General features: G+C 40.4%; 1 protein-coding gene across 4 annotated transcripts in view; it reads right to left on the bottom strand.

Moving 5' to 3' along the window:
• satb2 (SATB homeobox 2) overlaps positions 1–26,200 on the bottom strand; it is a 60,944-nt gene that overhangs the window by 23,719 nt on the left and 11,025 nt on the right. For 2 of the 4 annotated variants that reach the window (XM_055059956.1, XM_055059958.1), the window contains exons 2-7: positions 20,716–20,931; positions 15,298–15,483; positions 3,712–3,838; positions 1,849–1,972; positions 1,207–1,309; positions 15–68 (exon numbers count right to left, since the gene is read on the bottom strand). In XM_055059956.1, coding sequence (XP_054915931.1) covers positions 15–68; positions 1,207–1,309; positions 1,849–1,972; positions 3,712–3,838; positions 15,298–15,483; positions 20,716–20,887 — 766 coding nt within the window. In that variant the 5' untranslated portion in view covers positions 20,888–20,931. The remainder of the gene's footprint in view (positions 1–14; positions 69–1,206; positions 1,310–1,848; positions 1,973–3,711; positions 3,839–15,297; positions 15,484–20,715; positions 20,932–26,200) is intronic. The other 2 variants (XM_055059957.1, XM_055059959.1) reach the window with 1 other exon arrangement.

The following is a 26,200-nucleotide window of genomic DNA, read 5'->3' as shown; positions in this document are numbered from 1 at the left end:
ACTGAAAGTCTTACTTTTAATGTCTGCAGCGTCGCGGCCAGCCCACATCTTCTCCAGGTAATCTCCTGCTTAAAAAAACCAGCAGAGAGTCAGTGGAATTACAAAAGTAAATTGAATTTAGAGAAACATTCTCCTGCTGGGATGAAGTGGTTTCACTGAACTGCAGTAGAAAGACTTTTGCAGGTCTGTCTCAGAGGAACTAATGGGGCATCTGAGCTTTAAGATATTTTAGTTACTGCATCTGATTTCAGTTGGATTAGATTCCAAAACAGAGCCTGGACAACAGCAGCCTTACTGCAACAGGCAGCATTTGGAAACTTTGGTTGGTCCTTTGGAAATCTCAGAGTTGAGGAAAGGTCCTGCACTTTGTGCCAAATACACACAGGAACTGTTATAACGTTCATACTAACTGCTAATATAAAATGCTAAACTTGTTTAAAAAAAACAAACTTATTTATATGAACTACATAAAGTGTTTGTACTTGACTGAACCTGGTTTACCAGCCACCAGCCAAACAGCATTGTTGTCATACTTTATAGAATTCTTAAATATTACATTTTCAGACATTGGATCAAAGCTTTGTGGACACTGCAGATCGGAAAGCTTCCTAAAAAATAAATTTTCAATTTAATCAAAGTTTGCATTTCATTTTTCCATATTCTTACTTCAGTTCATTTTGGAATATATAGGTAAAAAGAATAATCTCATGAAACATGAAAGCATTGCATTTGCACGTTGTTGACATACTCTTGCTTCAACATTTTAAGAGTATTTAAAATTATAGGTTGACATTTATCATTTATTGTGATAAATTCCTTATCATGATAAGAATTCCTATTTATTGTTGTAATTTTAAGTTTCAGTTAATGATGTGATAAAAAAACAAAAGTGTCTATCAGAATTGTCTTTACTATTTTCTCCTCTGCTTGTTCAAGGAAATTACTAATAAATGTTAATTCATTTGAAAATATGATTAAAAGCAGTCGCTATGTGCAGTAAAGTGACACAAATCTCACTTCTTTATTCTAAAGAAGCTTATTACAAACACGTTTGCTTTTCAAGAGCTGTATTTGTGATTGATGTGTCAACTAAAAAGACAGTAATTCTTTTCATCACTTTTATCATTATCACAATATTATCTCAAAATGTTATGAAGTCCATATCGCCCAACAATATACTTAAGATTGCGTGAGTATAGGCCTTACCTTTGATTTTCTTGTACTTCTTATACCATCGGCCAAACTCTTGACATTTGGCAGTGGAGACATTGGCATAGTAAGAACTGTTCACTATGGAGGAAATCATGCTCTGAGGGAAGGAGAGAGGAAAAAGATAAATAATAACTAACAACATATGAAATGCTTTGACTCACGCAACACCCACATGGCATTTACACACACACACACACACACACACACACACACACACATGCACACACACACACACACACACACACCCCCACACACACCCACACACACACACACACACACACACACACACACACACACACACACACACACACACACACACACACACACACACACACACACAGTAGAAGTAAAGAAACATTAATCATGACTGGAAGCCACCCATAGAAAGCCGAGCCAGCACAGTGCAGAAGGGGAATCTCTAGCCACACACACATATGCTAGCAATTAATGCAGCCATCGACACCCCCACCAGAGATGGCGTTAAACACAACATGCAAACACATTGCACACATTATGGGAGCAGGGCCGGGTGCCACACTTGTAGCTGGCGAGGAGACGGTGCTTGGCATGAAGCGGCTGCAGTAACCAGAACCCCGACTCCTGAGGTTAGAGGTGGATTCCTCCTGAACGGCCTACCTGAGACAGAGGACACTCCTTGGCCAGAGTGCTTTGATTCATTTCCTTCAGCAGCTCCTTCAGAGCATTCCTGACAGTCGCGTGGTTCCACTGCTCACAGGGCAGATCTTCCAGCTTTGCAAAGCTACAACAAATCAAAACCACACACACAGACACACACAAACACATCATTCATTGCTATCCTTAGACACAAACGCATCAGTCACGCTAATCATTTGGGACGTGTTTTACATCATTACACAGGGTGTGTTAGGAGAACCACTTCATCATAATTATTAAAAGTATTTGGAGGCAAACAAATGTAAGGCTGCTCCTTAAAGCAACATGTTTATGTCCCTAATCCCTTTATGTTGTAAAACTGTTAGTTATGACACTACAAGTTTGCTTAATAGAGCATTTTGAAATATTGGGAATATTGTAATATTTTAAATTAGCTCCATGTGTAACAGTGAGAGGAGTCTAGATCATAAGAACTGTGGCTGAATCAGAACCACAAACTGTCTGCTTCAAAGAGGAAAGAACACCAGAGAAGATACACCAGATGTACACTCCAGCCCTGCAGGTGGCAGTAATTCATTTGAAGATTGTTTGAGCACTGAGTGAGAAGAAAGTTTGGTGAACAATGGTCCAAATTCATGCCGGCCTGCTGGTTCCTTCATCGGCCGCAAAGACAGAAAGGTAGCAGCGGTGTAATCGAACGGCCAAGCCTTCAGATTTATTCCTGCCGTCACAGTGGTGTAAAGTTCACTTGTATAGTGCATTTCAGCAACAAGGCAGTTAAAATGCTTTGCACCATGAAAACATTATGGAGTTTTGTCACTTCGCAACTGTGACAATGCTAAACACAGGCTGGTAAAACTGGGAACGTGTTGGAGTGCCTAACATCTGTTAGGCACTCCAACAACTTTTTTTGTTGGAGTTAGGCACTCCAAGAAAAAAAAAAAAATCAACAGTTTTTAAAATGAATGTGTGTCTCTTACAGAGCATACCTTACCTGCATACTGCATAAAACATTTGACTTTTGTTTTTCTCTCTCTTTTATTGTCATCTAAGTAACTCGATGTTTGCTAATTGCTGCTGGCTAGTCTGAAGGAGCTGAGGGGGGGAGTCGTGAGAAAGGGCCACTCTGAAGAGGTTGTTAGGTTCACCCAGGGGTTTTGCACAGCTGTATGGTTGTCATGGAGATCAAAGAGTTTCTCAAACATGCATGAAAGAATCAAGGCAACACTCCCGGTACATTTTTGAGGATGAAATAACGTATTAAAGGTAAAAAAAAGTCAATTTGACAGGCGACTACCCCTTTAAACACAGTCTGAGTGCCACCAAGTGGTCAAATAAATAATTAGTCAAATTGAGTCAGAAAGTAGGTCGGGCTGCCGTCAGTTGGAGTCAGAGGAGAGATTGACCTTCTCTGCAGATTAGAGTTCCATCGCGAGCCTCTCTCTCTCTACTGTCTTTTTGTTTTGTTTTTTTTAGCTATTTTATTTTCAACTTTAAATAAATGAGTCAGACTCTAAGAAATAGCCCTGCCCTTGCTTTGGATACACACATAAGCAAACCTAGCTGGAATGTGCCATGACAATAGAAACAAATAAACCCTCTCATGTGAAGTTTATCAGTTCTTATCTGCTCATCAGGATGCTGCTTCATTTCTACTGTGGAACCAGGAAGTGCCAAAGCACAGCCCTGCCCGTTAGCCCCCCCCCCGAACACCTGACGCAGACAGATAGCAGATAGTTCAGGGCTTTAGCGTCTGAAAACCAATGCAGTCGCAATGGCTGCCCTGTAAACAAACAACCTGACATCCGGCTGCGATCCCACAAGCTTTTTAAACCAGTGCTGGTCAGAAGGAGGAAGTCTGACCTCTGCAGCTGAATGTGGAGCGTGACCATGTGATAGACCTCCATCAGCATGTCTGCCACGGTCGCTTCAGGGGCGTCTGTGAGGAAGTGGATGGGAAGAGGGTTCCACCGTCCCACCTTGATGATCCCTGGACACAAACAGAGAGAATCCATGCAAGTTTTAACATGTAGTCTCTTATTTATTTATTAAAAAATCTTTCATAAAAGCACATATATTTGAAAGGCGCATATCTTTACTATCTTTAGAAATCCTGTGATAACATCAGAGTTTTGTTTTTTATGTCTGTGGTGAGACATTTGGAGAGTTTTGCTGCCGTGGATTTATTTGATTTTTTTTTTTTGTATCATTCTGAAAAACAATGATTTTTCTCCAAGCCTGTGCATTGACGTCGATGACTTGACTCTATTAAAATTTCAGGAATAACTGAAATTTAATAGCCTGAAGTAGAGGAAAACAAAACAATAAAGCGTAATTAGAAACAAGCACTTTGACTGTCTAGTTAATTAAAACCCGCTGTCTGAGAAACGTTTCTCTCTCAAATATTACCACCCAGATTTTTTTTTTTTTTTACAGAACTTTCATGCTAAATTGGGAAAAAAGCTTACAGCACACGCACACAAATATTAGACAGAGCTGCATTACACCAGCGGGGTCTGTGGGCCCCACTGGCTCCAGTTAGTATTTTTGAAATATCTGACCAACACCCCCATGTTTCCCCGATGTGAAGCAAGAGCTGCAAGTGCCTGAACACAACCACAAAAACTGTCAGTCATGCCTAATATGCTGTGAGTGGAAACTGCTGAAAAACAAATGAAAAACATTTCTAAGCCCGTCATGAGCAACAGCTGCTCCAAACTGTCAGCTTCTACCGCCGCTGACTGACAGGTGAGCCAGCGAACAGAACCACCAGTTTCCAGGCTGACGCTCCTGCTCCTTTCATTTACATAAAAATATTCATATAAGATTACCAACAGTAGCCCGTTCAAGTCCTTTTCAACCTATACTCTATTGAATGCACCACAAGATTTAATATTTAGTGTTCAAATTTTACTGATGTGTTTTCATTTTGATGCCTGTCCAATCGTTCCAATAACGTTTGCACGGGGGAATGATTACCACTGTGTTCCATCACCTTTCCTCATGGCGCCGACGGTGGATAAACAGTTTTCCTGTAGCGGTAAGTTGTTTCTCTGTGATTACCACATTGATCAGTGAGTACATGAGGATGACTGACAGTGCTACGTCCCTCCACTTGGCTCTGAATGGTTGTTTTTGACTAAGCGATGTATTTCTTCAGACGGCTATAGCAGCTCAAAGAAGAAACTGTCACAACATGGTGACAGTTTTTAATAAATATGTAAAAAAAATATGTTTTTAATACCGATTACATACTGTAGCTTTGATGGCAGAAGCAGCCCAGAGACCTATGGTGACTCTGGAGGAGCTGCAGAGATTAGTTTGCCATAAGTCACATAGTAAGACTTATGGCATAGGAAGACAATGAGATGAGACTAACGTCTCATCAGTTCGACCTGAAAAACCTCCCTCTGACTCGCTTCAGGTTGATGACCTTCAAATCTTCTTCATGTGTTAGAGCAGCGGTGGGCAACTCCAGGCCTGCAGGGCCGGGATCCTGCAACTGTTAGATGCATCAAATAATGAGGTCATGTGCAGGAGAACTTGACCGCACCGAGGAGGTGATTTTGCTGTTGGACTGAAGTGTTGGACCAGTGGCAGGACACCAGCTATCAAGGACCAGGACTGTCCACTGCAGTACTATCGGTGAAACATGTTTCTTGCAGAGTATTTGGTAGAGTATATTCCATCTGAATGAAGCAGAAATTGGCCTTTTAAGAATTCAGTTTTTAATGTTTCAATGATGATGAGGTTATGATTTTATTCTTGTAAAATGTATTTGTGCAATATAAATCTTAAAGCACTTCTGCTCTGCATCGATAGAAAATATCACCAGACCACACAGAGTGAGATCTGAAGCAACCTTAGCAATGAATTTAGCATTATGGTTGTCTATCTGAAATTAAAAAGAGGGGAATATTATTTAGAGCAGCTAAAGCATGGCTTAGAGGCAGTAGGCCAATATTTGTGGCTGACGGGCAACTATAATACCAGTTCTTTATTTCTTTAAGCGTAAAAAATAATTACTAGTGACATTTATAATTAAAGACTCAACATAAAACACATTTTGTTTGTAAGAAACACAAAGAACATCAGAACCGTTATGCCTGAGGCTTCCTTCAGCACTTCTATGAAATGTTGTTAGCAACATACAATGCTTTGCAAAAATATCCATGACCGTTGAACTTCTGACATATTTTGTCCTCTCACAACCACAAATATAAGTATATTTTACTTGTATTGTTTGTGATACTCCAACATGAATAAGCTATTCATCATTGTTTTAATTCAAAACGTAAATAGACCCATTTATAAAAAATAAAATCAAAATACAAGGAAATAAAAAACAAATAGAAATCACAGATTTAAATAAACACTAAAACACCAAAGGTTCTACATTCTAGACTTCCACCTGTCCGAGCTTCGTAACAGGATTTGTAGCGTTGCATAATCTCCACATTACTGTGAAGTATTGTTTATTTTTTTTATCAAACTGTTAAATATAAGAAAAATGTGGCATGTATTTGCATTTAGCCTTCATGAGTCAATGCTTTTGGGACGTGACTCCACCTGCTTTCCACATCCAGAGACCAAAGTTTCTGCCTGTCGGTTTTGTAAAAACGCTCATGTTCAGTCAGATTGGGTGAAACACATCTGGAAACATAAACGCTCAGGCCTCACAGAGAGCCTAACTAGGCCATCCTAAAACTGGAACATATTTAACAGTAAACCATTCCACTGCAGGTCTGGTTACTTTAGGCTGGTTGTCCACCTCACCTTACCCTTCGCCCCCCACGTCTTCATGCTTCTTATTCCTCATCGTAAAGTTTGTTGAAATAAAAAAATAGCTCTCAAAATTCAAAAGTCCCACTTTGTGTTCATTCCATCACATAACATCTCCATAAAACACAGTAGCTGTGTTTCCACTATAAATGTACGTAAAAATATTTTCCGAAAAAACGCAATTTTGAAAGTGTGGAGTTTTTCTTAAATAAGAAATGCAATTAAAATCACATGTTCACATAAAAATCATGGAGGCAACGGATGTAATCATATTATATATTAATGTTTCAGCCACAGCACTAAAGCTCATTATCAGGCATCAGAGGAGAAGTTGGTGTCTTATTGAGGAACAAGCCCCATAAATAAAATTTTCCAATGTAGTAAAAAACTTTCCACTACATGCATTTCAATTACAAATTTGCTGAAAACCATGTCAATATTTCACTAAGGTTTAAAAAAAAACACATTTGCAATCACAGTACTTACAGTATTTTGTATTTCTTAAGAAATACAATTAAAGTCACATGAATCAGTTTGTTCACACAGTAAGTCATTAAAAAACACTTTGCACCATCATCCTCCTACCACTTCCTGTCGTCTTTTTAGTCGTTTCCGATAGTGGAAACGTCTTGTTGATCATGTCAACCTAAGACCAAAACTATCTATCAAAACATTTGTTCTTTTCAAAATTGTCATGTTTCCATTCAACAAATTTATTTTCATAATTCAACTTTGCACAATTTTATGGCCATTGAGAGTGCAGCTACTGACATTCTACTTTTGATCAATTTTGTGATGCACATTTTCCAAAGAAGCACTTTGTTGCTGCATACAAACTGGAGAGAGGTGTTGCAAAAAAACATTGTTTTCATTACAGTTTTGCTAAATGCACCAACTTTGACACAGTAGAAAAAACCATCCTCATCCTAGCCCCCCCCCCCACCCCCCCCCACCCCAAAAAAAAAACATTCTCAAAAAATGTTTGTTTTATCAAAATCAGCATGTTTCCATTAACCAAATGTATTTTTATAAATCAAATTTGCACAGTCTTTTGGTCAACAACATGGATGTAAGAAACTTCCAGAGGTATTCAAATGTTTGCTAAACATTACATTTTAAAATTCAGTGTGGTGTAAAGTAAGACTATAATGTGAGGGGACGTTTCACCATTTTCCTCCAGTACACACAGGCTTCTTCATGGGACTGGCTGGAGCTGTGAAAACTAAACAAAGCTAATCGCATTACTATCCTCTAAATGAGATCCAGATGCGTCCAGAGAAGTCTCCCATCATCTCTCTTGTTCCTCCTGTCTCCCCCCACCACCCACCCCTTCATCATTCACCCTCCTCCCTTGCATCGCCCTTTGTGCGTTTTCTCTGCCCTCTGTTCTCAGATGTCTTTTCGGTGTGTTTACTGCCCAGCTATATCTGTGTTTCCACTCGGTGGAGCTGTGTTCTTCATTAATTGGGCCATGCAGAGGGAGCATCGTTAAAACACCATGTACAGAATGGACCGTTCTCCCTCAGGGCCCAGAAGAACTCCTGAGGAACCTCAGACCACCATGGGAACAGGCAAGAACTCCAACAGGATCAGAACAAACTGTGTCGGAGCAATTGCAGTTCATGTAGGCTGATGGATGCCTAAAACCGCTTAAGTATAGTAGGCTCAGTTAGATTTACAGATAATTGTACTTTCTTAAAGGGCCAGTATTATGTATTTTCCAGCCACAGAGTGCCATTTTATAGCACAATAAAGTAAAAATGTTTCATTCATTTGTTATGAAAATGCTATATATATCAAATATGATATGAAATAAATTTTACTTGAAATTGGGGCTCTGTCTCTTTAAAAACTTTCTGATTTATTGAATCTCTGCCTTCAGGAAGTCTGAGGAGGAGCTTTGTCCTAGAAGGCGGGGCTAGGTCCATCCAGGCGTTTGGCACAGCTGAATGGTTAGAGAACTTCTCAAACGTGCATGAATGAATCAAGTCCAGACTCCAGGTAGGTTTTAAGATGAGGCAGTAACATTATAACATGAAGTAAGGCTCAAAAAAGTCCATTTAAAATAATACTTCTATAGCTATGCCTAACTGGTAATTTTTTCATGCCAAATTGGAAAAGTCGAATTATTATTGTATTTGTTTTTTTTCACTTCACACATGCAGACAGACTCCACTGCCTGCCTCCATGCAGCGTCTGCACATCCAAACATGAAGCTAATGCCAAGTTGGGTGGAAGTGAACGGGTGAATAAACAGACAAACAGGAACTCACAGAGGACACATGACAGCACACAGAGCACTGGACACATAGCGGCTCGCATACACACACACGCATACCCTCCCCCACCCCCACACACACACACACACGCACACACCCCCACACACATACGCACACACACACACACACACACACACACCCCACACACACACACACACACACCCACACACTCACGCACGCAGAGCCCCTGCTTGCTGTGTGATGCATTAATAATTGATCCATCATTCTTGGTCTGCCCCCATCAGTGGGCTGTGCTTCTTGTGCGCATTTAAAAGTAGGAATTATTGTTCTCATTTCCACATTAAAATTCCATCTCCCAGAGACGAGCTTTCATGTGGCCGACTGGTGGCTTGGCTCATGTCTGAGTGTGCCCATCTGTACAAACGCACACTCACGTCTCCGGCTCCTCTCATCAGCGCTCGCACGGGGCCTGCACGCATGGATGCATGCGCGCACACACTCCCGGGGAAGCATGTGTGCACACAGTAATCCCATTGTCCCACGCCACGGTGAGACTTAATGGTTGACGCAGCCGGTCTGAGCCGCTTGCTTTTAAAAGGGTTCCAGGTTCCACCCCTGGCACGCTCTGAGGGAAACCCCCTGCGTCTGACTCATCACTGTCACCCACACTGACACTGTCAGGGATTTTTTTATTATTACATATTTTTTTGAAATTCTGTGTGAACAGACAATTCATCAAAAACACTTAAAATGTGAGGATTACTAAAGCATGTTCAGTTTATAACTTTTATGTTGAATTCAGCCGTTATTTAATTATTTAAAGATAAACTTTTTATCTGATATATTGTATTGACAAACCTTTAAATCCCAGAACAGGATAAAAACTAACTTATTCCATATCTGCTCATAAATCCACAGTCATTTTAGCGGGCATTGAGAAATATTTGGTGCAACACTGCAACAGGAAATGATTGGATGAAGATACAATAAAAAGCACTCCACACCACGGCAGTGCCAGACTGGCTGGTACACAAGAGCTTGAAGACCAAAGGTTTCAGTTTTCTTTTCATAATCTAGGACAGCAGTGGAGTTTGAGTGCTGGATGTATGGAAAGCCAAAATGGTCACATTTTCAGTGAATGATGCAGAATATGGCAACATCAATCCAGTAGCCACAGCTGGTGACAGGCTAGTGATGTGTGATCAAACTGGATGAAATGTTCATAGATTTTGTCATTTTTAACAGAAGGTTTGTATTAGCGCAGCTTTAAAAGCGTTCGTCTCAGTGGGAAGGTCCTGACAGGTGCTGTTCTCTGTGAACGTTTGCATGTCTTCCCGGTATCCATGCACAGTCACGTGTGTAATGTTATCAGGATATTCTAAGTTTCCCATAGGCATGAGCGTGTACACGCATGATTGTTTGTCCTGTGAGTCTCTGTGCTGCTCCATAATAAACCAAAGTCAGAACATTTCAGCCTAAATAGCTTCAAGTTTTCTATACCAAAGTCATTACATTTGTTTTCGGTTGTTACAGCTGGAAATGAACGATGAGGCCTGGACTCTGGGCATCAAAATGGACTCAAATCTGAACGCTGAGAGTCACATAAAGGCAGTTATAAAGTCAACCTCCTGTCACTTTGAACCGCCTGGCTGCAAATAAACTTGACTTGTTTTAATTACAGATCGAATTTTAGGAGCCTTCTGCTCAAAGAGTGTGGCTTCATGACAAGCCACCTGCTGTAGGAAGAAGGTCTTGTCACCAACCAGTGGTGACTGGGACTGGGAGCATCAGTTTACTTTTATAGACAGTTTGCAAACTGTCTTCTCTGATGTGCTCCACTCTCCAGCAAATAGCTGGATGCGCCCTTTGACCCCTCCTGACCTGTGAGACGTGGCACCGTTAACTGTTTGCTGATTGAAGCTGAAAAGTACAGGTCTGCTCTCATCCGCTCTATAAAAGCTTCCAAACCCTTATAATTGAAATAAACAATATCTTCCAGCTAATTACTGGGCTGAGCTAATTAAAGAAAGGCCGCGGTGCTTTAAATACACCGCTGGGACGCAAGAATGCAGGACACAATTCAAACAGGGAGAAAATAGCTAGGACTCTGTATAATTTTGGTCATAGACCGCATGGGGAAAAAATGTATAATTTAAGCCAAAAATTATTCATTTAACATAAATGCTTGTTTGAAAAAAAAATGTATTCATTTGGAAGATGCTTGGGAGAGAGGTCTGTGTGAGAGGGCTTTGTCTGAGGCTGTTTCACGCTGCCCGCGTTCAAACGCTTTGGTCGTTTTTTTAGGGTGAATTCTGCTCCCGTCGACTCTGGGATTTCAGTGATGTCTCCCTCAACCTCGGCTTTGATGGGCCCGGTGTTGTCAGCACATTGTCTGCTGAGACAGACAGAGACCTCCGTTTGGCAAAAAAACACAGAGGTTACAAGTGCGACTAACGGCGTCCATCTGTAAACCTTCCCCTGCTGTGGAGCAGGCTGCTCAGGCCACTAGCGAAGGGTAATGGCTGTCTGAGTGATTGTTTTGTGGCTGTTTACTGCAGCTCTAAAGTTTACAACCTGCATCAGAAAAAGCTCAGAAAAAGATTTTTTTTTTTTTTTTTAATCGAGTTAAGGAGTAAAAGTGACCGTTTTGCATTTGACTAACATCTGTAGTTGTAAAACTAAGTTGAACCTCAGCACAGCTTCTGGTTGACATGAATCGAGAAATCAGACGATTTCTCCTAAAATCAGGATCCTGTTCCGAAGTGCTGCCAGGTTGTTCTGACAACCGTCATCTCTGATAAAGGGTCAAAATAAAGTGCAGAGAAGTAAGAAACTGTACTTTACTTTACTTGTATTTTGTTTAGCAGTACTCAACAACAAATTACATAAAGCCCCTCAATTAAGGAGTAGTAGTGTAACCATATAACATGTAAATAACTCAAATTATGATAAAACCAGAACAGACCTTTTTAAATTTTGCTAACTTCAATCTATCTGAAAACGTCATTGTTTCCATTCTATATCAAACCATATTTGTTCTGATGTTTTTTTTTTTTTTTTTTTGTGGAACAGTTTTGTTGTGATAGCTTTATGGTCCAACAAACTATACTTAAAGCTGTATTGTAAAATTATACGTTGCAGACATGTTGAGATGTGTCTGAATGTCATTTAGGCTGCATGAAAGTGAGAGAAAGCAAGACTTTCAGCAGATAACAGTAAAACTATGCAGAATGCAACAAAGTAACTTCAGTTTACTAGTTTCAGCTTTTGACCTGTCCACCTGGACTAAAGAATAACTTAGGTCTTTAGAGAGCAATGTGCTCAATGATGTTTATACACACACTTTAGTGTGAATTTCAAGAGACATGGTGGAGGTAGAGGCTGTGTGTGCTGAGCCTGTTTCAGGCTGGTTGGAGAAGAAATAAGAGCTGAAGACCCATTGGTAATAAAGGGATTAGCTGCCATAATACAAACAACAAAGACCTGTGACAAGTCAAAGGAGAAACCTGAACCTTTGAACTCTGTGTTCGATTAGACAGTCCTCATTGGTTTGAAACAGAGGGATGCTGCAATACACTGAAAACAAGTTTTTATTTTACTTAGTTAAAGTAATATGTATTTTCCAAAAACAAAACTATTTAATAGCACAATCAAGTGTCACCTTCAGGTGTTATTAAAATGCTATATATACAATTTGACTTAAAATAAATTTGACTGTGATTTAAAGTGAGATTGTGTCTCTGTCTCTTTAAGAACTCCTGCTCTAAATGAAGCTCTGCCTTGAGGAAGTCATCACAACATGGCTCCTCTATTAACCCTTTGGCAAACATTTTACCAGCGTTTCACTGAGAAGTAACTCAGTTGAGCTCAGCAGATGTTCCACCAGCTGTTTGCTATTTGCTGCTGGCTAGTCTGAAGGAGCCAAGTGGGGAAGTCAAGGGAAGAGCTGCTCTGTGAGGTGAAAGTTCAGAAACTGCAGCTCTGAAGAGGAGCTGCGCCTCCAAGATGGACAGAGGTCCATATCCAGGTGTTTTACACAGCTTAATGGTTGTCATGGAGATTCAATGATTTCTCATACATGCATGAAAGAATCTGATCATCACTCACGCAGGAATGTTTCTGATGAAGAAATTTAAAAAATAAATAAAAAGTCGATTTTACAAGATACTGCACCTTCAAAAAAAAAGACTAATGTGTTACAGGCAATTTATTAGTTTTGCAAAAGCTATAATTCTGCCCTGAGAATCATTCTAATCAGAAACGTAGCTACAGCGAAGCGAATAAGATGAGCTATAACAAATTAATCATTTGAAAGACAATTTTTTTGCAGTTTACAAAATCTCTGCATACAAATATGTCTCTGCGCTGAAACAAGAATTAGATGGGACAACATGAACACACACATGCACACATGGAGATTTCAAACAGATGGGGATCTCCCAGCATCCTCAGCCAACTCCAGCAGCTCTGCTGCCCCCCATCACTCTGCTGTCCCGTTTTATAACGTTGTGAGGCAACGTCTCCAGATGGAATATTCTGCATACTTGAGAGAAGACAGCAGTAAATGACACTGTCCTGCAGCAATGACTACCATGTGTGCGACAATAAATTACAGAGTTTTTCTTTTCCTCTGCTTCATAAACATTCTCACACGTACCCCGCACACAGTGTATTTTTGTCTTGCGAGGACATTCCTGTCCAGCTCTTTGTTGACTCTTTAATGACTTTCACAGCCTCTGTCTGTGTCTCTGGTGTGTTTTTCAAGCGTTCTCGTGCTTGTTGCCACTATAACAACGTCTGCTCTGTACACACCACTTCACATCACACACTCCCCTCAGATCGCTGATGAGAGGGATGCTGTCCTGCCTTGAATGCTGAGCTGTGACTACAGTAGCTCACACAGAGACGGGCACAGAGAGGCTAAATGTGTAACACAGTTTCTAAGCAGTTTTCTCTTGTTAAAAGAAGATTATTTAGAGGTTTTCTGTCATTTTACTGTTCTAGGAGGAAAAAAAGAACAAAAACAAACATTTACCAAGTTTATTGGCACTCCCGGTGAGTCAGCTTATGCTTCAAATCAAGGATGAATGTGTTAAAAAGCACTATAAGATAACTGGAAAGCAAAGATGGGAAGTTTCCCAGGGCGGCATTAGGAATCAGGAAGGTACATGACAAGAACACAAAACCTTACCAAGTATTTTTGGTCTCGTTTCTGGTGGGAACAGCTTAGTACACGTGAAATAAGACAAAAAAGTAATTTTAGAAAGAAATAGGAACTCATTTTAAGTCAATAATGCCTTAATATTGATGAAAAAGTTCTGATTTGACTGGTATATTATTTCACTTATAACACAGGAAAAATTGATGTTATTAGTGCATTTGAGTTTGAAACAAAAAATTTTGTCTGTAAGAAACTTAGTAATCAATTCATAAATAATAATGTCATTGGTAATTTGAAAGACCCCTATCCGATCCTGCTGGGGTTTTAAAATCAATATCTTTTGTCTTCCTGATGTCTAGACTTTGTGAAGTGCACCAGTCCCTCCTGCAGTCAAACACTCACTCATGCTGCTTCACAGGTTAGTCCAAAAATGAAGGCTTTTTTTCCTTAGAGTATTTGTAAACAGTAATTCATCATTTTATTTTAATTTCTTAGAACTGGCTTCCTGAGTGACCTTTCAGCCCGCATTGGGACACCACTAGTAACCACTAGTAGCAACTGTGTTTCCATTGCAGATGTGCTCAATATTTTGTCAATTTTCCATTAATGTCGAAAAAGAAAATCAATTAAAAAATCAAATTGATGTTGCAATTGGGATGTTTCAATGAAACAAGAAAACCAATTAAAATCAGACATGGATGAGTGATAAGTTACTAAAAAAACATGCCTGTATCATCTGCTGATGCACTTCCTGTCATCTTCTTCTTCATGGGTTGTGCCAGTGGCAACATCAGCTGTCCTGTGATGTTAAGCGTTTCCATTGCAGTTTTGCAAAATAAACCAAATTCAATATGGCCACAAAACCTCACTTCATCTTAGCATCAGAACTTCTTATCAAAAAGCAACATCACCGTAAAATTTATTTTCAAAATGTCAAATTGAACAATTATATGGTCAATACAAATGCAGCTGCAGACGCTCCTTCACCAGCTTTCATTCCAATCTTTACTGGAGCTTTTCTTTTGGTTCTTGCATAGATGACTGCAGCATCTTTAAGAATCGGGAACTGGGCAACTTTAAATTGACGTAAGACCCGACAAACTGTGCATGGAATGAAGTCAGGCAGTGATAAAGGAAAATATCCTTTTCTTATACCATGTATGTAGATGTCTCGTTTGAACTTTTCCAAATGGCATAAGCTCATAAAACTTATTTTGCGATTACAAAACCCTGAAGGAAGCTGATGGGGATGTGTGTGTGACTGACCGTGGGCCTGCGCGGCCGAGCTGTGGGAGTAGCCCAGCGCCAGCAGGGCCGTCTCCACCAGCTGGGAGAAGAGGATGTCCTTCCTGACCAGCACAAACTCTGCGTGCTCCTCCCTTCCTTCACACCCGTCGCTCTGAAGCCCCGCGTCCGACTGCTCCACCACGCAGAAAACGGGAATCATCAGACCTGTGGAGGGACGACAACAAGTTAAAGAGAACAACGAGGACTTCTCTCTAAGAGCCTGGCATTAATTGACAATCATCCTGGCACAAATTGGTCTCCTCAGATGAGAAACATGTGGAGCACATCTGGTGTCGGTGAAGCCTGAGATCACTTAATTTTTTTTTTTTTTTTCTTCGTTTCACTTGTAAGGTATTGGATCACCTTGGAGCTCCTTTAGTCAACCAGTAACGTCAGATAAGTACTACAGAGCACCGTCCAGGTGCTCAACGGAATATTAGATAGGCATTCATAGGAATGACTCCTCTCATATATGCAAAGCCAATACACAAAACAGTCACTGCGATAGCAGCAGCTGCCCTCATTAGGGTATTAATAGCTTTAGAGAACAGTTACGTTGCTAACTGTCCTCTAATGCTCTCCATGCAGGTCACATATTTTAGCAAGCCGTCACTGGCCTCCAGGTGGACCACATCAAGACCAAATCAGACTGTTCAGACACCCCGGTGCCTCGCAAAGGTTTACTGGAACTGGAGCGAATGGAATACTGACAACTTAATGCCCTTCCAGTCTGAGTCACTTTCACTTCTCGGTGCACAACACAGGGTTCAGCCTAGGCTACGGACACGCTGAAGCGTTCTTCCATCTAGAACATGTCAAAGAACGCAACATTGTGTCCCCAACATGGCTTGTTGTAAACTTTAAACAGAAAGTTTAACAGTTTAATTGTTGCCTTTCTCAAGTGCAGTTGCTGGGCGTTCACAGATCGGTCCACACCACCACACGTGGCGCGTTGCATGTTAGCTAACAGGTTCTAATTAGCTGTATTTCCATGGACCACAGAATTGTACAAATTGGAATTACAAAAATAAATTTGCTTAATGGAAACACAGCGACTGAAAAATAAAAAAATGTTTTTTTTGATAAAAATTTTTGCTGCGATAATGAGGTTGTATTTTGAGATTAGTGTTCTTGATAAAACTGAACGGAAGCAGTTTTTTTTTTGAGTCATGTGATCAACAGCTGGATGTTGAAGCTGGCAGAAGAAATAAAGAAGCGTGAAGAAGTTTTATTCGTATTAAATGATGTTTCTTTATGTATCGTATAAATTTAATGTTTTTTGTCAAGGTGTTTTTCTGTGCAGCTGGGAAAGGTGTACAAACGAATGAAACAAGGTGTGTCTACTGAATTAAGTTTCTCAGGGTTGCTGAACTTTCCCAGATGAGTTATTTGGGAACTTGCTGTTTTTCCCGTGGCCTTCCCTGCATGGAGATGGAGTATTTAGTTTTCGCATCCCGTAGACATAATAGTGAATGAGCATACAGGGTTCCGTATGTTTTCCTTCGTTTCTTTTGTTTGGTCTTAGAAGATTGAGTCTCCCCATCGGTAGTAAAGAGAAGTGAATAAAGTAACTATGCAACTCTGAGATCTTAATTTGTGCCTAATGCAGTGTATTTTTGCTCTCCATCTGCAGATGTATTAAAGATTGTTTTGCTCCCTGACTTTTGTCTGGACCTCAGTCTCTGAATTGTGCACTTCACAGAAGAAAAGAAGTGGTAAGAAAATGATGTTTTTTTTAAATGATTTATCGTATGAAAAACATTCATCTGTAATTTCTATTTGCATTTCTCAGTTTATTGTCGCACAGTGCAAACAGAACCTCTTCTGGCCTTCAGTTATTAACACCATCATTCTTTCCACTTGTCAGTAGCTGTGTTTCCACTGCTACCAATTGTGCAATTTGACATTTTGAAAATAAATTTACTTGAAGACAATTCAAAAAACTCGTTTCTTGAATTAAAAAAAATTGTCACTGGGATCAGGTGGATTTTTGGTCAAATCAAAATTGGTTTATTTCGCAGAACTACAACGGAAACACTTTTTTTACTTCTTCGTCCCAGTTGCATGATCAACAACCAGACGTTGCCACCACTGCAAACCAGGAAGAAGAAAACAGGAAGCAGTTAGAGGTTGATGGGGCAGCATATTTTTGAAAGACTTATTGTCTGAATAAATCAATTTATTCATGTGGGATTTTAATTGTTTATTACTTAACAGAGACACAGCAGTTGCACAAAAAAAGAAGAAATTTTGAATATGGACAAAGTTTTGTGCACTTTTGTAATAAAAACTCAGCTACTGTTGGTCTACCACACTGATGTTTTGCATCTTGACACAAAGTAAAACAGCTTAAGGGGATCGATTACCACGGCAACACTGTCAAAAACAGTGGAGAAACCTGCTCTTCAGAAAGAGTCCAATTCCAAAAATTCCTCTCTGCTCTCACACTAATGCCTCTGCTCCAATCTGGAGCTTTTCTTCTGAAAGGCTTTTGGTTTGGGGCCATCTGTCAACCCGCCGTTATTTAAAGTCCCCTGAAGAAATGATGGACTGGGAGCATTAGGCAGCGTCCCAGCTCTAATAATACAGGCGCTGGTGTTTTACCGTATGGCCAAACAAAACCACACACATTCACGGTTCTCTCAAGTAAATGGTAAACGGTTCAAGTCCACACACACACACACACACACACACCCACACCCGCACCCCCCCCCCCCCACCCCCCACACACACATACACACCTGCACACGCACACAGAGACCCCGATCCATCTCCTCCATTGTTTTAATCAGTCAATTCCGATATTTCTATTTCCTCCTCATTAATCACTCGGCTCCCAATCCTCCAGGCTCTCATGGAGTGAATTACACACTGGAGGACTGTGCCAATTGAAGTAAGTGAATTTCCCCCAACAGGGAAATATAACTGTCAACGCGGAGTAGCTCCCTCCGACCAGCGCGCCTCTCCCTCCGTCTCTCTCCATCTCCAGCTCCGCGCTTCGTCTCCGGCATCTTGAGACTTGGATGATCTGGTTTGGATGATGTGATGTTGCCTCAAAACCTCTAATCCCTCTAATATGTTGAGGGATGAGTGAGTGGAGATATTAAAATAAGATATGTGTGTTTTGGCAGGTTCGCAGTGTTGCCGCGCGCCACGGCTGGTGTGTGAGTCTGTAAATGCGCGTGCGGGGGTCTCTGCTCCATGTGTGCGTTTGGCCCCCGTCCTCGCAGCAGCCATGCGGTTTTGGGGGCGACACATGGAGTTTCCTGTGTTCAAAGTCAACCCGTCATTATTACAAGCCGTGGCTTCCACCGAGCGCAGGAAACCCCGTCCGTCTCCTGCCTCCCACTCCACGCGGTTCCTCCTCCTGTTTTGCGCGCGTCGCTCTTTCTGCCGCGTCCCGGTGGTCAGATCTGACCCCCCTGGCGATTTGTTAACTCCGCCGAACCACAGATGGATTATCTTCACAAACTGTTCAAAACCCACAGAAACGGTCTTTGTTTTGCCGGAGGAAAGAAACAGATCCTCCGTCCGAGGAACATTCCGACATAAATTCTAAAATATATTTACATCAAATGGACCGCATAACGTCAAAATAAATTGATCGATTTTCATTATTGTGCTGCACGTTTCAGAATGTGTGCTCTCCAAGGTTTTTAGTCAGAATTTCCATGCTGTAGGATTTATAACACGCCTATAAAAGAAACCCTTCTGTCTCCTTTTTTCCAGCGTTTAAAGACAAAGCTGCCAACAGAGACACTAAAATATTACATCTTTTCCTATACTGGGGCACACTCCAGGATATTACGCAATATTTCTTTGTTTTTTAATGTATCACAATGGACAAACTTAGATTTTAATGCTCTCACAGACGCTTGAAAACCCATGATTTATTTCCTATTAGAACACAAAGTTTAACTATTGGACTGGATAGCAAAGCATTTTACAGTGCTAAAAGTTGAAAACTGAGTCAAGCAGCTTGAATAAATATCGTGAATGTGCATTGTTGGCATTAAGTAAACTATTATTGGTGCGGATGCATCAAAATACAAACATCACAACCAGAAAGGAAACAGACAAGAAAAAACAAAAAACAAACAAACAAAAAACAAACAAACAAGACAACATGCACATGTTAATATCATCCAAAGTAGAGATCCACTGTTCCAACATTAATATCTGCATTGGTATCAACACGTATTAAAGGCGGATTTCCAGAAAAAAGATACATTTTTAACAGGTTTCTTGTGACTCACACAAGAAACTTCTCAGCAGGAAACTGTTCCCATCAAAATGTAGCAGCAAGCTGAGTGTGCTGAGAGTCACCGTTAGCAGTCAAAAGAGAGCCACTCTGCACAGCACTGATAGGTGGAGAAGAAACTAGCATTCTTTCCCATCGTGGGAAATGAGGAACTTGTGAAGAGAAATGTAAGCAATCTAATATGAAATCTCAACCAGCACAGGGGTCACAGGTCACACACACACTACACCTCATTACATAGGAGCAGTTTCAATGTTTTGCCACCGTGCTTAAAAATACAAAATAAATCATTATATCGTGATACATTTTCCAGCCAGATTGCTGGATATCACAGCCCTGAAAAAGGCTGTGATTATGTTGCCAACAGAACAGCCCTGCTTGTCACTCCTTAGTGAATACCAGTAAAGCTAAGCTGTATTGTGAAGTCATCACAGTGGGACTGTCTGTATTCATATGTCTCTGAGCCAAATTCCTTATTTTGTAATGTTCTACGTTTTGATTAAAGGTGGACGTGACCCTCCCAAAGGCCACCGGAAACAAACTTTAATCTGGACTAGTAATTTCACTTTTTATCTTTGTAGAGCTGGTAAAGAGTGGAAATGAACAGGAAGTAGTCATGATGCAACAATTCTTCATAAAGTGAAAGGACAGGTAAAGATCGAGACATTTCTGCAAAAGCATAAAAAGCACCAACATGGAGACACACACATGAACAGCCGCACACAAGGAGGAAACAACTTTCATAGTTAATGTGGGGATCGATAACCCAGAGTGACTTGAATAAATCTTGTTTATATGAAGCAATCTCCTTCATTTGGTAAGCCTGTGTTATACAGTTCCCCTCTGACATATAGATTAACAGCTCAGGGCTCTCATAGCACTACAGCGTGGAACACGGAGCCAAACTCAACCCATGTGGCTCACAGCGCAGCCAGCGGCTGTCTGTGGGTTTGGAGGACAACGCTGCTAAAAACCTTCTGGCAGAGGCAAAGGATCGAAAGAAATCACTGTATTTCATTCATTTATGACAGTTCTTCCCACCATGCTGGAAATGTCATTTGTAAAAGATAACTTATATCAAATATCTTCACTGTTAAGACAGGTCCATCACGTTTCTCTGTCAGCTCTATGGTTACCTCCAAGGGGCCGCGGTGGGGCTCCATTGTGGCGAGTTCGTGGCCCGGTGGGGCTCCCGTTCAGCTCCAGTCGGCTTTTCTTTCCTGGCGGCGGGAGCCCGCTAAGGTCTGGACTGCTGCCCCTCCGCTCGGGACTGCCCTGGGCGACAGGACTCTCCCCTCCTCGCTCCATCCTCCTCCACACCCCCAACGGAGCTCCAGTCAGAGACAAAGAGTCTGAAGGGATTCAACAGAAAAGCCAAAGAATCAGGAATCCAGTGTATTTTTTTAGTGTGTTCTTTTGTTAGTGTATTTCAGAGAACTTCAACGGAAACACTATGTTCGCATCACATGGTCAACAACTGGATGTTACTACTGGTGGAAAAGACGAAGAAGACAACAGGAAGTGGCAGGACGATGATGGCGCCGCATATTTTTAATGACTCATCACGTGAACAAACTTATTCATGTGTAATTTTAATTTGATTTATTTTTCCATAATTATTATTGCCATTGCTGCTTAAACAATCTGGTCACATAATTATAAATGTAATTCTAAAATAGGTAAGTGTGTTGTCAGTTAAAGCCTTTGGAAGTCCTCACCGGTGCAGATAGAGTGTCTGCATAATGCTGCCTGATAATGAGTTATGTTATTTTGGGACAGTAGCCGCGTTCCCATTACAAATGCATGTAACACTTTGTCAACAGTCCCGAAATGTTGAAAAAACATAGTTTTGCAATTTCCATGTTTCCATTAAATATTTGCTTAACAACTTCATCAAAGTAACAAAATTCCAAAATGAATTTAATAGCCCCAACAAGGCCTCTAATCTGACCTGTAAGTGAAATGTGTATTGTTTGGGAGATGATGTTAATTTTTGCAGGTTTTCTTCAGAAAAAAGGAACACACCTCTCACTTTTAGTCATTTTTAATAATAGGAATCAAACATAGAGTTTTAACATTCATCTCTTATTTGAGAAGACCTACTTGATAAGTTTACCAATGTACTATATCTTTCACAAGCTGAGATTAGTGGGAATTACAGGGAAGAAAATGTTGGCTTCAACTTCTACAAATGTTTTGTTCTGCTTGTAATTATGAGGCTGATTCACAGGCTGTCAGTTCAGTTCACCTTGTTAATATAAATCAACAATAACATTCAAAGGCCAGTCCAGTTAAATCCACTCCATCTAAGAATGATTATTTAACCTAAACGATTTTCTCCACTTATCAAAAGAAAAAGGAATAGTTACAAACACACAATAAATTTGTTTTAATGCTTTGATTAACAGGTTTTATCCTTCATCTCACCCACAGTACCTCACATATCATCAAGTATGTATGGAAAGAATGAATGAAAATGTTACATGTATGTCGCTACCCAAGTTAACAACTCTGAAATCTTATCAGCATTTAAATTAGAACTGCAAGAAGTTATCATAGGGTTCCAAGAACGGCCCATCAACTGTGCCCCTGCCCCAGCCCCTGCCTTCTGCCCCTGCCTACTGCCCCTGCCCCTGCTTCATGCCCAGCCTGCCTTCTGCCCCTGCCTACTGCCCCTGCCCCTGCTTCCTGCCCCTTCTGGCTCTCTCCCTGCTCCCACCAGCAGAGCAAACATCATCACAAGATGTCACTGTTGAAACACAACAGTGACTCTTAAATAAAAACGCAAATTTGAGTTAAGTTTTCTTTAACGAGGAGTAAGCAAGCTGATTTGGAAACTCGAGCATTTCTAAATATGTGTGTTTAGAAACACTTACACCCCTCCCCCCTCCACTCCCACCCCTATACCCCCCCAAAAAAGTTGTTTTTGTTCATATAAAAAAGTTGCCTTTTTTTTTTTTCTTTTTGCCAAAAGCAATTTTGGGGAGAAAAAAAGCCAAAAGATGATTTAGACAAAAAAAAAAAAAAAAAATCTTTCTAAAAAATGACATCATTTTTGGAAGGTGACAATATTGAAAACTAAGAAAGTATTTTTATGAATTCAAAGACCCATTTGCCTCCAAAGTTATCTATTCCTCTCAAACCTTTCCACATTTTGTCATGCTAAATCCACAAACTTAATTGCATTTTACTTGGATTTTATATGATAAACGTTTAAAGTGGATTTCCAGAATTCCGGTTATGTTCCACGGTGTGGCAATATGTGTAGCACCTCGCCTGACGTAAACAGAACCAGGGAGCCTGCAGAAGTCCACGCCAGGCTCTGTGTTTCCTGATTGGGAAGTGTCAGCCAAACATCTAATATATGTAATGCCAGTAGCAGCGCTGCCAGGCCTGAGCGGCGGCTTGGTGCCTGCATGCCCGGGCCAAATGAGCAACTGTTGTTCAAACAAAAGCTCCCCGGTAATATTTGACACTCTGTAAATAAATAAAAAAATTTAGAAGCTGTGGGACCGATTCACTGATTTGCAGCTCTCAAGAAAGCATCAGCTCTCAAGAAAGCATCAGGTCTCACGAAAGCATTAGGTCTCTCCACTTAAATGAGGAGTCAAGCCCTAAATAAAGACATACAAATCAAAAACATCGAGTCGCAAGAAGACTTACTGTTTCTAAAACTGATTCGAGCCACTCTTATTACGTGCTTCTTTTTGAGATGAAGCAGGAGAACTCAGTGCTGCCATCACACCTCAGTCTTTGCATGTTTCTCCAACTACATTCGATTAGAAACCAGAACTAAAATAAAACCTCCAAAAAGAAAAAAAAAAAATAGCTTCCATTATTCTTGTTTTAAAATACATTTTGTATGAAAACCAAGATCGTAATTTCTACCACAATAAAGAAAAACAGCTTGTGTTACAGTTTATTATTTTATATCATGGAACGAAATTCAAATAAGCACTTTGTTGTTTCCATTACCGCTTTCTGATGCTAAAATCTGACAGTAAACACTAATAGAGTGTGACAACATTAGGAGTTTTATTCCTGCCCTTTTATTCAATAAATGCCTTTTCAAAGAATCCTGTAAACGATTTTAACCTTAAAGTGAAACCATGTGTTCACAGCCGAGGTGCTTCTATTGCATTTACTAGAAACCGTGACAGAGATAAAATGAGTTTCACTTCGTATGAAATTTGCAGTTTCTAACAGTAAATGAGAACCTGTTTATAAAAAATGAGTTTGTTTTTTTTCTTTTATCATACAAGTAACAAACTACGAATGTTTTACAGTAAAGTTAACATGTTAGTCACATGTTAGCCCTCAGCTATCTTTGTTTGCAGAAAGATTTTCCAAGTTCTCACTCCTCTTCCTCTCTGTTCTCCTCTTTTGTCCCTCCACACACACACACACACCCACACGCACACGCACACACACACACACGCACACACACGCACACAAGGACATGCATACACACCAACAAACACACACACACACACACACACACACACACACACACACACACACACACACACACACACACACCCCACACACACACAGAGACGCATTCTTCCACAACAGCGAAGCTGAAAAACACCACAAAAAAAGTAAACAAACTCATGATCTTAGAGGCGCTTGGAGCCTGGGGAAAATGTCCAAATGAACAATAAATTAAAGACATTAGTTCTGGCGTGATTAAAAAGTGTGGGAGGCCAAAGAGGCCAAAAATGCGGGCGGCAAAGTTTAATAAGGGAGAAAACAAGTTCAAAGAGCTGAGCAGAGCAGAGCGAGGGAGCAGAGGGTTTAAATGTGACTACAGCGGTGGCTCTAATTCACAGCGTGAGGCTCGCTGAGAAAAAGGGGAGGCTCTGCAAATAAACCCATCTGCTAACAACGTTGCAGCTGCAATAAAGAGCAGTTCGCTACTATAGCATGTCGGGGGGAACTAGAGGCTTGCGCTCAAATTCAAACTTGATGTAACATTCTGATTCTCCTTCTTATTTTTAAATCATCCTCCAAGGAATCCGACGGTATCAGCAGCAGGTCCAGTCCTGCTCATGATAGCCATCAGAACCAGGCTGCATAGACATCTTCTCATCTCCCTGGAACCCACACACACGCCACACACACTCACATCCCCAGCATCTTCCTCATCTCTGCGCACGTCCTGCTTCTATTACACTTCTTCTGGTATTTGATCCAGCAGATACAGAATCAAGCTGCATATTTTGTTGATATTTTTTTCTATTCTTGTTTTTTTTTTTTTTTTTGGGAGGAATCTAGCAGTTAAGATGTCCTGCCTGAATGCCAGTCAATGTTAACCAAGTCACCAGGTCAGGAGACACACAGGTGTTTTTCTATGGACCTTCTGAAAACATCATTACGTCATTAAAGTCGCTGCATTTTATTTCTGTACAGTGTTAAGGAAGCCCAGGCCAGTAGTGAACTCTGTAGTGACCACTGCTACAAATTCTGTTACTTTCCTTTCAGTTCTTGGTATTTCTAATGCTTCTGTGGTTCAACCTTCATAGAAAATACCTTGTTGTCACTTTAACCATTATTAAAAACACAAAATCTTACCAAGTCATTTTGGTCTTGTTTGTACTGCCAATATCTTAGTACACTTGAAATAACACAAAACTAAGAAATAGGAGCTTGTTTTAGGTCAATATGGATGAAAAGTGATCATTTCACTGGCAGATTATTTCACTTGTGACTTGTAAAATGTTTTGTTATAAGTGAAATAATTATATTTTTTCTCATCGATATTAAGGAATTACTGCTGGAAAGTTACAAGTAATTTAGTTTCAAGTGTAATAAGATATTTGCAGTAGAAACTTGACCAAAACGACTTGTTAAGATTCAGTGTTGTTGCGGTGAAGGATGCTGATGCAGGTCGTCCTGGATGTCGCCCTTCATGTCCCTTAGAAAAGTGTTCACGTTCCTTCAACCGTTTGGATCTTTATCATGTGACCTCAGGGTGGTTAATGATGGTGATGGATACAAACTGCGGCCTTGTTGTGAAGTGGAGGGAACCATATATGCTTTTTTATTTTTTAGAGATGTTTGCATCCAGCCCAGATGCATCTCCACCAGGTTTAACGTCTACAGACTGGATTTATTCTTTCCTTTTTCAGTTTTTAATAAAGCAAACCTGTTAGGCACAAAAATGTTCAACCCTCATGACAGATTAATGATTGGACATAGCTCTGGACTTTGACTAGGCCATTCTAACACATGAAGTGCATTTCAGGGGGGATCTGCTGGACATTGTATCTATTCATTGAATCTTTTGCAGCATCTGAAAAGTTTTCTTTTGTTTTGTCTTATACTCTGATCCATCTTCTGTAGATGCAGAGGAAAAGGTTCCCCTCAGCATGAAGCTGCCACCGCCGGCATGTTCACAACATGTCATTAGATCCTCCATTTCCTCATTACATGAAACACAAGGTATACATAATTATGTCACAGTAAGACCTAAAAAAAAGATCTGGGTATTTTTAGGTACACTGCAAATAGATAGATTTGCAGTGTACCAACTATTTGTTCTGTTGTGCATTATTATTTTTATGATTATTATTGTTAGCCAGAAAACAGAATGTGCTTTATATGACTTTCCATTGTTTT

Source organism: Poeciliopsis prolifica, unplaced genomic scaffold (assembly GCF_027474105.1).
Source record: "Poeciliopsis prolifica strain line A6 unplaced genomic scaffold, Auburn_PproV2 SCAFFOLD056, whole genome shotgun sequence".
Taxonomy (NCBI): Eukaryota; Metazoa; Chordata; class Actinopteri; order Cyprinodontiformes; family Poeciliidae; genus Poeciliopsis; species Poeciliopsis prolifica.
Note: the sequence above shows the minus strand (reverse complement) of the source record. Positions and strands in the feature narration are given on the sequence as shown.